This window comes from Pseudorca crassidens, chromosome 2, assembly GCF_039906515.1.
Source record: "Pseudorca crassidens isolate mPseCra1 chromosome 2, mPseCra1.hap1, whole genome shotgun sequence".
In the NCBI taxonomy this organism is placed as follows: Eukaryota; Metazoa; Chordata; class Mammalia; order Artiodactyla; family Delphinidae; genus Pseudorca; species Pseudorca crassidens.
In genome coordinates, this window is record NC_090297.1 from 9885918 (window position 1) to 9901591 (window position 15674).

The window sequence follows — 15674 nt, forward strand, 5'->3', positions numbered from 1 at the left end:
ATGCTTTCAGTTCTTCACTGTTGAAAATGATGTTTGCTGTCATATATGGCCTTTATTAAGTTAAGGTAGGTACCCTCTATGCCCACTTTCTGGAGACATATTTTTTTTTATCATAAATGGGTGTTAAATTTTGTCAAGCTTTTTCTGCATCTATTGAGATGATCATATAGTTTTTATTTTCAATTTGTTAATATGGTGTATCACATTGATTGATTTGCATATATTGAAGAATCCTTGCATCCCTGGGATAAATCCCATTGATCATGGTGTATGATCTTTTGAATGTGTTGTTGGATTCTGTTTGCTAGTATTTTGTTGAGGATTTTGTGTCTATGTTCATCAGTAATATTGGTCTGTAAATTTCCTTTTTTGTGATGTCTTTTTCTGGTTTTGGTATTAGGATAATTGTGGCCTTGTAGAATGATCTTGGGAGTGTTCCTTCTTCTGCAATTTTTTGGAAGAGTTTGAGAAGGATGGGTGTTAGCTCTTCTCTAAATGTTTGATAGAATTCACCTGTGAAGCCATCTGGTCCTGGACTTTTGTTTGTTGGAAGATTTTTAACTGCAGGTTCAATTTCATTACTTGTGATTGGTCTGTTCATTTTTTCTATTTCTTCCTGGTTCAGTCTTGGGATGTTGTACCTATCTAGGAATTTGTCCATTTCTTCCAGGATGTCCATTTTATTGGCATAGAGTTGCTTGTAGTAGTCTCTTATGACCTTTTGTATTTCAGTGGTCAGTTGTAACTTCTCATTTTTCATTTCTAATTTTATTGATTTGAGTCCTCTCCTTTTTTTTCTTGATGAATCTGACTAAAGGTTTATCAATTTTGTTTATCTTCTCAAAGAACCAGCTTTTAGATTCTTTGATCTTTGCTATTGCTTTCTTCGTTTCTACTTCATTTATTTCTGCTCTGATCTTTATGATTTCTTTCTTTCTACTAACTTTTTTGTTGTTGTTCTTCTTCTTTCTGTAGTTGCTTCAGGTGTAGGTTGTTTGAGATTTTTCTTGTTTCTTGAGGTGGGATTGTATTGCTATAAACTTCCCTCTTAGAACTGCTTTTGCTGCATCCCATAGGTTGTGGGTCATCATGTTTTCATTGTCATTTGTTTTTAGGTATTTTTAATTTCCTCTTTGATTTCTTCAGTGATTTCTTGGTTATTTAGTAGCATATTGTTTAGCCTCCATGTGTTTGTGATTTTTTACAGTTTTTTTTTTTGTAACTGATTTCTAATCTCATAACTTGTGGTCAGAAAAGATGCTTGATATGATTTCAATTTCTGTAAATTTACTGAAGCTTGCTTTGTGGCCCAAGATGCGATCTATTCTGGGGAATGTTCTGTGTGCACTTGAGAAGAAAGTGTATTATTCTGTTTTCAGATGGAATGTCTTATAAATATCTATTAAGTCCATGTGGTCTAATGAGTCATTTAAAGCTTATATTTCCTTATTAATTTTCTGTCTGGATGCTCTGTCCATGGGTGTAAATGGGGTGTTAAAGTGCCCCACTATTATTGTGTTATTGTTGATTTCTCCTTTTGTGGCTGTTAGCATTTGCCTTATGTATTGTGGTGCTCCTTATGTATTGTGGTGCTCCTTTATTGGGTGCAGCAATATTTACAATTGTTATATATTCTTCTTGGATTGATCCCTTGATCATTATGTAGTGTCCTTGTGTTTTGTAACAGTCTTTACTTTAAAGTCTATTTTTTTTTGATATGAGTATTGCTACTCCAGTTTTTTGGTTTTGGTTTTTTTTTATTCCCATTTGCATGGAATATTTATTTCTATCCCCTCACTTTCAGTTTGTATGTGTCCCTAGGTATGAAGTGGGTATCTTATAGACAGCATATATACGGGTCCTGTTTTTGTATCCATTTAGTCAGTCTATGTCTTTTGGTTGGAACATTTAATCCATTTACATTTAAGGTAACTATTAATATGTATGCTCCTAAAGATATTTTCTTAATTGTTTTGGGCCTGTTCTTATAGGTCTTTTTTCTTCCCTTCCTCTTTTGTTCTATTCTCCTGTGTTTCTTAACTAGGGTACTTCCTTTAACATTTGTTGTAAAGCTGGTTTCATGGTGCTGAATTCTCTTAGCTTTTGCTTGTCTGAAAAGCTTTTGATTTCTTGATCGAATCTGAATGAGATCCTTGCTGGATAGAGTACTCTTGGTTGTAGGTTTTCCCCTTTCATCACTTTAAATATATCATGCCACTCCCTTGTGACCTGCAGAGTTTTTGCTGAAAAATCAGCTGATAACTTTATGGGGATTCTCTTGTATTTTAGTTATTGCTTTTCCCTTTTTGCTTTTAATATTTTTTCTTTGTATTTAATTTTTGTTAGTTTGATTTATATCTGTCTCAGTGTGTTCCTCCCTGGGTTTATCCTGTATGGGACTCTCTGCACTTCCTGGACTTCCTTCCCCATGTTAGAGAAGTTTTCAAGTATAATCTCTTCAAATATTTTCTCAGACCCTTTCTCTTTCTCTTTTTCTTCTTCTTCTGGGGCCCCTATACTTTGACTGTTGGTGCATTTAATGTTGTCCCAGAGATCTCTGAGACTGTCCTCATTCTTTTTTTTTTTTTTTTGTTCTTTTTTCTTTATTCTGTTCTGTGGCAGAGATTTCCACCATTCTGTCTTCCAGGTCACCTATCCCTTCTTCTGCCTCAGTTATTCTGTTATTGATTCCTTCTAGTGTATTTTTCATTTCAGTTATTGTCTTATTCATCTTTGTTTGTTCTTTAGCTCTTCTAGGTCTTTGTTAAACTTTTCTTGCTTCTTCTTAATCCATGCCTCCATTCTATTTCTGATATCTTGGATCATCTTTACTATCATTACTCTGAATTATTTTTCAGATACATTGCTTATCTCCTCTTCATTTAGTTGTTCTTGTAGGTTTTTATCTTGCTCCTTCCTCTGCAATATATTTCTTTGTTGTCTCATTTTGTCAGGCTTACTGTGTTTGTGGTCTCCTTTCCACCGACTGCAGCATCATATTTCTTCCTGCTTCTGGTGTCTGCCCCCTAGTGGTTGAGCTTGATCCAGAGGCTTGTACTGTTATCCCCTTGATAGGGAGTTTGATTTGTGTTGTGGTGATCAGAGTCTACCCTAGATATTGAGCAGGGCCTCCCCTTTGCTCTGTGGTTGTCACCGCCCTGTCAGGGTCAGTGTCTGATCCCTATTTGTTGGGGTAGGGGTCCCCAGATCTGTTTCTTAGCTGTAATTCTGATCTGTGGTGTGAGGTAGGCAGGATTGGAGCACTCCCACTGGGAGAGAAGCCAATGAGTATTCCTTCTCTGGAGTTGTTCACCTGTGAATGTGCTCTGTTGTGTCCCCTTTCACCCATTGTTCAGGCTCACAAAGTATACTCTTATTGGCACTGCTCTCAGTCCCGCCTTAGCTGTGGGTATGCTGGCAATTGGCCCTGGTGAGCCTCAGGCATTGTTTTCTCCTTACCACCAGCACAGATTCACTGAAGTCAGTTCCCAGGACTGCATTAGTCATGCACCTGGACCCACTGTGGGAGCTATGGAGGCAGCTTGGACTCTGGTGTGTCCCAACCCCCATGTATATGTACACACAGAGCCCATCCCAGCTGCAAGAGCACTTGTTGTTCTTTCAGATGTTTTGCAGGTGCTAGATTTAAGAAGCTATCAGCAGAGGTGTAATTCTGCAATTTGCGCAGCCATGAGAAGAGATTTCAGCTCTTCTTCCTTAGTCACGCAGCCCCTGGGGCTCAGCTGCAGTTTCAGCCTCTCCTCTGGGCAGATTTCCTAGTGGGAGGAGCTATTTGCACCCTCCTGGACAGATCTTGGCACCCGCTTATGGATTTCCTACTAGGGAGTTATCCATGCCCTCCTGGGACTGCAGGGCAGGTCCCAGCATCCACTGGCAGATTTCTTAGTAGTGAGAGCTATCTGCATGCTCCTAGGACAGCAGGGTGGGTTCTGGCCCCCAGTGACAGACTTACTAGTCGTGGAAGATATCCACCTCCTCCCAGGACTGCAGGGTGGGTTCTGGCACCCACTGGCAGATTTCCTAATAGCAAGATATTTCTGTGCCCTCCCAGGACAACAGGGCAGGTCCCAGTACCCATTGGTGGATTTCCTAGTAGCGAAAATTTCCACATGCTCCCAGGACAGTGGGGCAGTTCACAGCACCCACTAGCAGATTTCATAGTGGGGAGAATTATTTGCACACTCCTGGGACAGCAGGGTGGGTTCTGGCACACACTGATGGATTTCCTAGTTGCAGAAGCTCTCAGCCCCTTCCCGGGACAGCATAGGCGGGTGCTGGGGTCCACTAGTGGAATTCCTAGTTGCTGGATCTGTCCACATCCTTCTGGGTCACCAGGGGCAGGTCCTGTGGTCTGCTGGCACAATTCCTAGTGGGGAAAGCTGTCTGTGCCCTTCTGGGACAGCAGGGGCGGGGTCTGGTGTCTGCCCATGGGTCCGGAAGAGGCCGCCAGTGCCCACCTCTGGAGCCCAAGGTGGTGACAGTGACTGGCGACTGCCCCTGGAGCTCCTGTAGGTGGTGCCCTGTTGCCTGGGAGTGCTCACAGGGAAAGAATTTCTTATGGTGGTCCCACCCCTCTCCTCGTGCACCTCCCAATAATGGTGCCTTACCTCTCTGGTGAGCCCAGGCTTCTTCCTAGTACAACTTCAGTTGCCACAGCCCAACCTCTTCAGGTTGTTTCTGCACCTAACCCTGGTCCTCTCCCTGGGATTGAGCTTCAGAGTCTACCCTTTAGCACACCCCCGCCCCCCAACTGACAGAAGAGTATCTCAGGTTGGGGAGCACAAGGTGGTGGGCCTGACCCTCTGTGCAGGTTACTCTCCATTTTGCTTTTCACAAACCGGTTGCTGCTCTCCCCTCTTAGGCTCCAAACTACCCCTCCATCCAGTCTAATCTCTCCTCTAGTTAGGAGACTTCCCAAGTTGCAGGAAGCTTTCCTCCTCCAGAGCTCCCTCCCTGGGGCGCAGGCCCCATCCTGTTTCCTTCTTTTTCTTTTTCCTTTTATTCTACCTCGTTACATGGAGGTTTTCCTGTCTTTTTGGACATCTGAGATCTTGGCAGTCAGTAGCTGTTCTGTGTGAATCGCTCTACTTGTAGATGCATTTTCAGTGTTTCTGTGGAGGGAGGTGAACTCTGCTTCCTACTCCTCCACCATCTTGATCCTGACCCTTCACCTCTGGATCTTCTTCAAGGTCTTCATTTTGTAGCAGTATTGGAGTAAAACAATGATTATCTATAAACAACATAAGAATTCAAATGGCATGGTTAAAGATCTGATTACAATGCAATTGAGAAGAAACTTGTTTTTTTCTGTGACATACAAAATTTTGTATATAGATAAGGACTAGAGTTATGACTGATAACATTGTACCAAGACATATCAGATTTTTAGGGATTCCATATAAATTTTGGCATATCTATATTAATGACATTTACCCACACAATGTAACCTAAGAAGTTTTTATCACCACTTAGTTGACAATGTTTCCATGTAATTTAACACACCAGATAAACTTAATTAGTTTAATAGCTCTCTGTGGGGTGCTTTGGGAGCCTTTGGAAGCAGCCCAAAGTTAGCAGGATGTCAAAAGAATTTTATTTAGAATTTGGCTTGGGGAAGTTTGTCAAAAGGACCAAAAGGTTTAAAACACATGGTCAAATAGAGTCATAGGTAAATGTGAGACAATATTTATTCATTCAACCAAAGTGAAAATAGAAGATTTTAAAGGCAAAGACAGATCATTAGAAGGCAAAGAAAGTCACAATCTGTTAACAAAAGTAGTTCAACTTTCCAAGAAAACTTTGTTCTCTTACAGAGACAATATTTCTGAAATATTGTCTGCAACAAACAGACAGGGTGGGCTGCTCAGACCCTTTCTCTTTCTCTTTTTCTTCTTCTTCTGGGGCCCCTATACTTTGACTTTTGGTGCATTTAATGTTGTCCCAGAGATCTCTGAGACTGTCCTCATTCTTTTTTTTTCGTTCTTTTTCTTTATTCTGTTCTGTGGCAGAGATTTCCACCATTCTGTCTTCCAGGTCACCTATCCCTTCTTCTGCCTCAGTTATTCTGCTATTGATTCCTTCTAGTGTATTTTTCATTTCAGTTATTGTCTGGGTCAGTTCTCAATGACATCTTTGGTCCTGGACTCTGAGTCACCTCTTCCTGCAGGCTCATCTCTTCCATGGGCAGAGGTCAGGTATGAGGGGTTCCTGAAAAGAGAGGTGACATCAGAATAATACACAGGGTGTCAGTGACACTAACAGGAATGAGAGATGGGATTTGGAGGTCCCTCAGCTCTAAGGACCATGTTGCAGCATCTCAGCCCACCACACGTGTCCACTTTTCCTAGGCCTGAAGTACTATGTCCTGAAAACATGGGTGGAAAGAGATCTGAAGTGGCCTCTGTGACTGTACACAGTAAGAACCATGGGTTCTGGGGTGGAAATTCCAATCATAGAGATGAGGACTTGGGCTTCTACTCATAAGTTCAGGGAACCTCATTTCCTTTCCAAGACCCCTATCACTTTTGTTGACTTCGTTTTTTTGGCGGTACTTCAAGAGGCACTGTGTGTTCCAAGGGTAAAGCACAATGACGAAAGGGCAGCCCAGATGACCCATTCAGGCACCACTGGGCTGGTTGTCGGGCCTGGGTCAGAACTATGTGATGGAACTTATTCTATTGGGTCCCACAGATGAGAAGCTTCCTGGGGAAACCACTCCCCACCCCAGACCCCAGGTTTGACTTGACCTACAAAAAACACTTCAGGTTTACCTGCATCCCTAATTTCTCTATATTCTGCCTAACTGAAGGTAAGTGCATGTTTCTGACATCAGGATTCATACTAAAAATTATCCTGGCAAAGAAGACATACAGATGGCCAACAGATACATGAAAGGGAGCTCAACAGCACTAATCAGGGAAATGCAAACGTAAACCTCAGTGAGATATCACCTCACACCTTTCAGAATGGTTGATATCAAAAAACAAAACAAACAAAACCAAGAGATAACAAGTATTGGGGAGGATGCGGAGAAAACAAGCCTTTGCATTCTTGTTGGGAACATAACAATGCAGCCAGTGTGGAAAACGGTACGGTGGTTCCTCAAAAAATTAAATATAGAATTACCAAATTGTCAAGCAATTCCACTTCTGGGTATATAAATGTAAAGGGAATGAAATCGCTCTCTCAAAAAGATATCTGCACCCCCCCCCATGTTTGTTGCAGCATTATTTACAATAGCCAAGATATGGAAACAAACTAATGGACAAAATGTGAATATATATATAATGGCTTCTTTTGTGGCATATATAGTTAGGGTTAGGGTTAGGGGAAATGAATAAAGGTGGTCCAAATGTATACTCTTCTAGTTATAAAATAATAAGTCATGAGGATGTAATGTACAGCATGGTGACAAAAGTTAACAATACTATATCTTGCGTTTGAACACTGCTAAGAGAGTAGATCTTAAATGTTCTCACCACAAGAAAAAAATTTGTAACGATGACATGATGGATGTTAAGTAAATTTATTGTGATAATCTTTTTTGCAATATATACATATATCAGATCATTCATTTGTACACATAAAACAAATACAATGTTATATGTCAATTATATTTCAATAAAACTGGAGAAATATTATTCTGGGAAATTATGGCAAAAGGAAGAGAGAAAAAAGAAATGAGAGAGACAAGGGTTTTACCATGAAGAAGACAGTAACAAATATTAGCACTTTTGATTGGTTTAGCTGTATAAACTAAGACAGGCAACTGAGAAGGAGCAGAGAGAGTGTGGCTGTGTCACCCTGTGCTCACCCTCACCACTCAGACCATACCAGGTGTGCTTGGGTGGTGTGTGCAGGATTATATAACAGTCAAACATGGAAAGAAGGGTCACCTAACTTTCTCACTGGTAGGGAAAAACCACTGCTTTCATTTCTGCTAAACTTTTTCCTAGCTCTGCAGTTCTCAGATTGTTGATCTCATGACTCCTTTATTTTCTTAAAATGTATTGAGGATTCCAAAGAGCTTTTGTGTATGTGGGTTATATCTACAACATTTTCAATATTAATTAAAGTGGGAGGGTGTTAAAAACTCATTTATTAATTCAATTATGCATAACAACTCCTAACCCATTACGGGTGAATGTAAATAATACATTTTTACCAAAAGTAGTTATGTTTTCCAAAATTAAAAAAAAAAACATAGCGTGAAGTGTCACATTTTAAAAAATATAATAGTTTTATTGGGATAAAATTTACATATCGTGCAATCCATCCAATTCAATCACACAGTTCAGTGTTTCTGAGCGTATTCACAGAAGTGCAGACACGTCACCACAATCTGAGAACACTTTCATCACACCCGAGTGAAACTCTGTACCCACTGAGAGTAATGCCCCATCTTCTCACAAACCTCTCAGGTCCTGACAACCACTGATGCACTGTCTGTCCTTGTGGATTTCCCCATTTGCACTGACCTTCATGTGAAGTCTGTTAGTCAGTCCTTTCCAACATTTAGGATGTCTGACAACTCAGTGGTGGTGGTGGTGGGGGGTCCTTCTGAGCCTCTCACCTGAGGGAACCTACCAATTGCTCACTGCCTGGAAGTAGGCAGTTTCTTCTCCCTGGCCCAGAACCGGGTTCACCAGCCTAAAAATAGGGAAAAGGGCAGTGACATTTACGTTTTCTGTGAAGGTTATTTGAAGAAGTGGATGAAAAGTGCCCACCTTGTGAGTGTTCAACAGAGATGTTTATGATTATCTTTGTTACTAATCTCTGTCTACAGCACCTCATTAATAAAGACAATTGAAAGGCTGGGAGTTAAAATGTCTGTTGAGTACAATCCAGCTTACCTCATTTTTTTTTTTTTTACGGTACACGGGCCTCTCATTGCTGTGGCGTCTCCCGCTGCGGAGCACAGGCTCCGGACGCGCAGGCTCAGCGGCCATGGCTCACGGGCCCAGCTGCTCCGCGGCATGTGGGATCTTCCCGGACCGGGGCACGAACCCGTGTCCCCTGCATCGGCAGGCGGACTCTCAACCACTGCGCCACCAGGGAAGCCCCAGCTTACCTCATTTTTATGCAAAGACTATTTATACCCAGGATAGAAATGTAGCGAATGGAATCTTTCCAACAGATACCAAGATGGAGAACACCCTTCAAAGAATCCCAGCCTTGGTGGCCAGTGGTATATAAGAAATGTTTGGGCATCACGTTGAATGGGGGAAAGAGAGGCATGGAGAATTCTTTGGGGTTGAGGAAGGTTCTCACTTGCTTTGTGTCTTGAAATTTTAAAAGAATCTCCCTGTGATGCAGCCCAGTGTGGGAGTCATCCCTGAAAGTGACAGACACTTAAACACCAAATATAGCTTCTGAATTCTGTGAGGGAAATGGGTTGAAATTTGTGAACAGTGCTAAATATGAGGAGAAAAACAGAATTTTATTTCTGTGCTTAATGGCATTGCCTCAGTCAGAACCTGTGTTGAACTTAGCTAAGCTTGAGGAAACAGGAGTTATCAAAATATACTTGGGGCTTCCCTGGTGGCGCAGTGGTTGAGAGTCCGCCTGCCGATGCAGGGGACGCGGGTTCGTGCCCCGGTCCGGGAAGATCCCACATGCCGCGGAGCGGCTGGGCACGTGAGCCATGGCCGCTGAGCCTGCGCGTCTGGAGCCTGTGCTCTACGACGGGAGAGGCCACAGCAGTGAGAGGCCCGCGTACCGCAAAAAAAAAAAAAAAAAAAAAAAAAAAAATTCCTCAAAATATACTTGGAAAGGGGCCAATGGGATTATGGTTTGGTTCGCAAAGTCCCTGGAAAATGGCTGGGGCTAATTGCCATCTGGGAATCATCCTCTTTGGGAAGAACCTAGAAGAAAATACTTCCTGGTAGCTGCTGCCATGATGAGGACAGGGTTATTTGCAACTGACCCATGTTTACTTTTTCCCTGGCTCCAAGTTCCCAAAGAGCCCACAGCGCCACCCTAGTGGCTCTTAGACTTGGAAATGTCCAAATTCCCAGGGCTGGGTGCCTCACTCTCCACTCACATTCTCAAATTGAGTGTTTTTAAGCCAATTTGCTGAGCTGAGCCCATCTTTCCGGGAAGTAAGGAGCTCAAAGATAACATTGTCTTCTCTTAGTTACTCCCTATAAATTTCTAGACTCCATCCAGAGAAAAAATTTTAATCTAAGCCTACCGAATAGGGAAGAAAACAAACATATTTTACACTGTTTGGGTCATTCACAGGGTCACTTAATGTACACTCAGCTGCATACTCCTCAGCCCCCATCCTTACTTCTCATTGTGATTATTACCTGACCACCATCAGAGAAGCCATGACTTAAGCCTGGAGGACCAACACATCCCCAGTTGCATTTCTCTTGCTCTTTGATCAGTTCATGATCTGCTACATTACCCACATAATACTTAAATGGCAACTTGACACAAGGACTTTTTTTTTTTAACCTTTTTATTGGAGTATAATTGCTTTACAATGCTGTGTTCGTGTCTGCTTTATAACAAAGTGAATCAGCTATACATATACATATATCCCCATATCTCCTCCTTAGGACTTCTTTATATTGGGGCTTTGCGGGGAAAGAAACCACTGTTTTTAGAAAGTTTTAAAAATTCTGGGACATTTTGATTACTTTGATCTGGCTGAAGATCCCCCAACAATAATGCTTTTGGTATTATTATTCTCATTCAGGAAGAGATTAAACCCTTCCTGTCTCACATGCAGAGCTACAACTGTCCATATTAGTAAAACTCAGTGTTTGTGGAGTGAATCAGGAATGATTCCTTGACTCTCTTGCCACCCCCACCCCCCATTCTTTCTCTTTCTTGAATGAATATCTGATTCAGTCAACTCATCTGAAGAAAGACAAAGATCCAATCAGGATTAACCTGATGGACAGTCTAGAATCTAATTATGTATAACTTTCTGATTGGAAGATAGTAGTTGAAAAGGGGGATGATGTGATTAGAAAGTTCTACAAAAGCCTCAGGTACCAAAGAAGAGATGCAGAATTTTCTTGCTCTGGTGTCACTGCCTGGGCTCTCCAACAGAACTGAGGTCTGAATACCCTGCCAATCACATCAGAGCTGGTAAGTTAACAATCTCAGTTAAGGACACCCAAATCTCATCTATGGTAATCTGGTCTTGAATGATGACATGCAGCTAGGGATGGCAGGGAGATTTTCCTTTTTCTTCCTTTTCAATGAATGGATTAAATGTTTTTGTTTTGCCTCTAAGTGTAGCTTTACCTTAATACCAAACATTTTGATCTGCACTTTGATGTATATCATTTTAAAATATCTTAACCAACAAGATTTACTTTTGAATGACAAACATCTATCTATTTGGAATTTTATTTCTTGACATTTAAAATATTTAGTTTGTGCACAAATGACACTCATATTAAGGGTATCTCCTTAATCTTTCCCAACCAGGTTAACTGTGGAAACTGAAGATGGAGGCTGTGTTGGTCCACAGAGCTCTCCTATTCCCATAGTCTTAGGACATTAAGTGATGGTCTGAGAGTTTGCCCCCAAAAAAGATTGGGGTCAGCTTTCAGGCTCATGATTCCCACCTCCCAGCAAGACATAAATAAGCAAAGAAATGGATGGACATGGACAGGCTACTGGTTGATATTTCCATCTCCATGGTACTTGTGAGACTCTTCTTATGGTGCCAGAAGGGGCAGAGCTATGACTTTGTGTCAACAGAGACCAGAGTGGAATTCGGATAAACAGAGGCTCTTCCACTGTTGCTGGAGCAGTGACCTTGGCCCTGAATTGGTCCCTCTGAAGGGTAAGGGGACACATGAAGGTCTGCTCATGCTTGGCTTGAGAAGGATGACTTATCCCTGCAAATATTCACAGGATTCCTTCTGGAGCAGAGTCAACATGAGTGTCTGGAACCCACTCAGACTCCTGGACCTGGCAGCAACGGGTCTGCTGAGGGATGAGACCTCGGTCATCTCCATTGTGGAGTATCTGCCCACCGAGCTCTTCCCACCACTGTTCATTTTGGCCTTCTATGGGAGACACAGTGAGGCCCTGAAGGCCATGGTGCAAGCCTGGCCCTTTGTCCGCCTGCCTCTGGGGGGTCTGATGCAGACGCCTCACCGGGGGACCTTACAAGCAGTGTTGGACGGTACTGATGTCCTAGTTGCCCAGCAGGATCGCCCCAGGTGAGTCTGATCCAGGTATCCTGGTAGAGTCCTAGACATCCTTGAGAGGCAGCTGGTGTCATAAGAGTGGATGGCCGGTTGATGGACTAGAGGCTTCTGATGATGCCAAATGAAGAGGCTCAGAGGCCTTGGCCATTGCTGAGTTCCAGAAATGTAGGAGTACCTAAGATGAAAGGGCACTTGAAGGAACATGTCCCCACATCTTTCTAGTGATGCTTAAGGTACTAGAAGTGGAGACCAGGAAGGATGGAAGTGGAAACAAGATGGAGGAAGGTGAGGTGGAGAGGGAAGAAGAGGGCAAGGCAGCAGGTGATGTCAGGGATGAGAAGTAAAAGCTCGGGTGGGAAACGAGTGCTGCCTAAATGCTGAGACTGTGGTTTCATTATGTGTGGCTCTCAAGCCATCGCTGCCAATCTGCTGTTTCCCCACAGGAGGTGCAGGCTGCGGGTGCTGGATTTAAGGCATACTGGGCAGTATTTCTGGAGAATGTGGTCTGGATCCAGTTACCATGTGCACTCAAGCTCACTGATGGCACAAGTGGCTGAGGACAGGTCAAGAACAAAGCAGCCGTTAGCTCTGTTGGAGGTGTTTGTAGAACTTCACCTCAAGGAAAGTAACCTGGATGAATTCCTCATCTACCTTATCCGGTGGGTGGAGCAGAGAAAAGGTTCCATACACTTGTGCTGTAAGAAGCTGAAGATCATTACAATGCCCACAGAAAACATCAAGGAAGTCCTGAGTAGGGTGCAGCTGGACTGTATCCAGGAGGTGCAAGTGAATTGCACCTGGCATCTGTCCACCCTGGCCATGTTTGCTCCTCTCCTGGGCCAGATGAGTAACGTGCAGAGACTCCTTCTCTCCCATGTCTACCTGTCTGCCTTTGAGGAGCAGCAGCAGCAGCATGTTTTCCAATTTACCTCTCAGTTCCTCAGGCTGCACCACCTCCGGGATCTCCGTATGGAATCTCCCTCCTTTCTTGAAGGCTGCCTGGACCAAATGCTCAGGTAAGTGTGGCCACACTGGCTGAATAACAATAAACACAATAGAATGTGAATGCATTGTCTCCTTTGCTGCTCTATCTTTTTTTGTTTTGTTTTGCGGTACGTGGGCCTCTCACTGTTGTGGCCTCTCCCGTTGTGGAGCACAGGCTCCGGACATGCAGCCTCAGCGGCCATGGCTCACGAGTCCAGCCGCTCTGCGGCATGTGGGATATTCCCGGACCGGGGCATGAACCCACTTCCCCTGCATCGGCAGGCGGACTCTCAACCACTGCGCCACCAGGGAAGCCCCAGCTGCTCTATCTTGAAGTGTGGTATAACATACCACACAAATCAAGGTAGAGGGCTAAACTGGCAGAGAGGCTCTGGAAAAGGACACCATGGTACAGATTAGACCATTCAGATCTATCAATGGAGATTTTGTGATTTCTGCCTTAAGAAGAGATATCTATCTTTAATCAGATGACCTAGTAAAATATGTAAGCTGACCTGAACATTTTTAAAGAGAAGCTCTGTGCTCACCCGTTTAGTGACCACAGTGAGCCTGTCTCAAATTCATTTCAGCAAAAGTTGTGCTGTGCTCCAGATAAGGTAATTAACATATGGGAAACGCATGATTCTGGAGAGGATGGTTAAGGAGCTAGAGCCAAAAGGATTATAAAAAGGTGTAGGTGGGCTTCCCTGGTGGCGCAGTTGTTGAGAGTCCGCCTGCCGATGCAGCGGACACGGGTTCGTGCCCCGGTCCAGGAAGATCCCACATGCCGCGGAGCGGCTGGGCCTGTGAGCCATGGCCGCTGAGCCTGCCCGTCCGGAGCCTGTGCTCCGCAACACGAGAGGCCACAACAGTGAGAGGTCCGTGTACCGCAAAAAAAAAAAAAAAGGGGGGGTAGGTGATTTGCAGGTGATGCAGGGGTGTAAGTGAGCCCCTGTAGACTGGAAAATCACAGTTGATGATTTGGGAACTTGTACAGGTTGGTTTTCTATGCTTATCACCCAGGACTGTCACTTGGCCTGAGATATAGGTGCTAGGGGCCCAAGCATGGACTGAAGGAACCTGAGTTGAAAGCATTTTTTTTCGTGTCTCCCAATATTAAAATTCAGTGGTGCCAATTGATTGAAACTCTGTGTAAGACTCTCCTCTGAGCATGTTTTAGTCCACGCCGTAATCTTCATTCATCCTCATAAGGAAGTAGAGTAAATTTTATTCTGCTTGACAGATGAGGAAAGAGCTTTCAAGATTCTGTGAACTTGACCCAGTCACACAAGGAAGATGAAAGGACTCAGGCTAAAATAAGATTGGGTATTCTGGGTATTGACCTTTATCTGATGGTCAGAACAACCTTGACCTTGGGCTTTTCTCTCACCTGGAGTTTACCTGCCACTCCAGTTTTCAAGACCTAATTCATTGGTTTCTCTCCAGCTGCCTGAAGACCCCCTTGGACAACCTCTCAATAACCAACTGCCAGCTTACAGATTCAGACTTGCTCCATCTGTCCCAGTGCCCGAACATCAGTCAGCTAAAAGGCCTGGATCTGAGTGGTGTCACTCTGACCAACTTTAGTCCTGAGCTCCTCCAAGTTCTGCTGGAGAAGGTTGCAGCCACACTCCAGGAACTGGACTTAGGTCTGTGTGGGATCATGGACCCCCAAGTTGAGGCCATCCTGCCTGCCCTGAGCCACTGTTCTCAGCTCAGGACCTTCAGCATGTGTGGGAACCTCCTCTCCATGGCCATCATGGAGAAGCTGCTGCAACATACCTCCGGGCTGCTCAGTTTAAGTCAAGAGCTGTATCCTGCCCCTCGGGAGAGTTACAGCCCTCAGGGACATTTCCACCCAGAGAGACTTGTCCAGCTTCAGGCTGGGCTGTTGAAGATTCTTAGAGACTTAGGACGTCCCAGGACCATCTGGATTAGCTCCAGCCCCTGTCCTTACTGTGGAGAAAACACATTCTATCATCCTGAGCCTGTTGTATACAGCTATAATACCCCTGCCTAATTGGTATTCTGCCTAGTTCTCTATCAAAAACTTTCTTCTGAGCACCTGGACTGTGAAATCTAGGCAAAGCTGCATCCTGAAGGGAAAACTGACCCATGGTTTCCAACATGTGATCAATGTGAACGGGGAAAGGAAAGGTGATCCAGCAAGGGTGCAGGATTGCAGGGGGAAATCTTGACGCAGGTAGTTGATGGGACATTCAGGAATATGTGTTTATAGAGTCTGAAATATTGATCTAAATTTCTGGAAGGAAGTTCAGGCTTGAGATACACATGTTGGAGTTATCCCTGGGTGGATGGCTGTAAATAAATGGTCAGAAATAAAGAGACCCCCAGTGTAAACCGACTGCTGCCCCCCATGATGTATTATTCTGTTTTTGCAGTTCATATCTCAGTCATCTTCAGTTACTGGTTAAAAAAAAAAAAAAGGCACTGAGTTGTCTATAATCTGAAACCTTACCCTTCCCGCAA

General features: G+C 43.6%; 1 protein-coding gene across 1 annotated transcript; it reads left to right on the plus strand.

Moving 5' to 3' along the window:
* The first annotated feature begins 11050 nt into the window (after nucleotides 1–11050).
* LOC137220229 (PRAME family member 15-like) lies at nucleotides 11051–15204 on the plus strand. Its single transcript, XM_067729986.1, has 4 exons — nucleotides 11051–11124; nucleotides 11902–12212; nucleotides 12644–13216; nucleotides 14631–15204. The coding sequence occupies exons 2-4, from the start codon at nucleotides 11926–11928 to the stop codon at nucleotides 15202–15204; spliced, it is 1434 nt and encodes a 477-aa protein (XP_067586087.1). The 5' UTR covers nucleotides 11051–11124; nucleotides 11902–11925.
* Nucleotides 15205–15674: the final 470 nt, after the last annotated feature.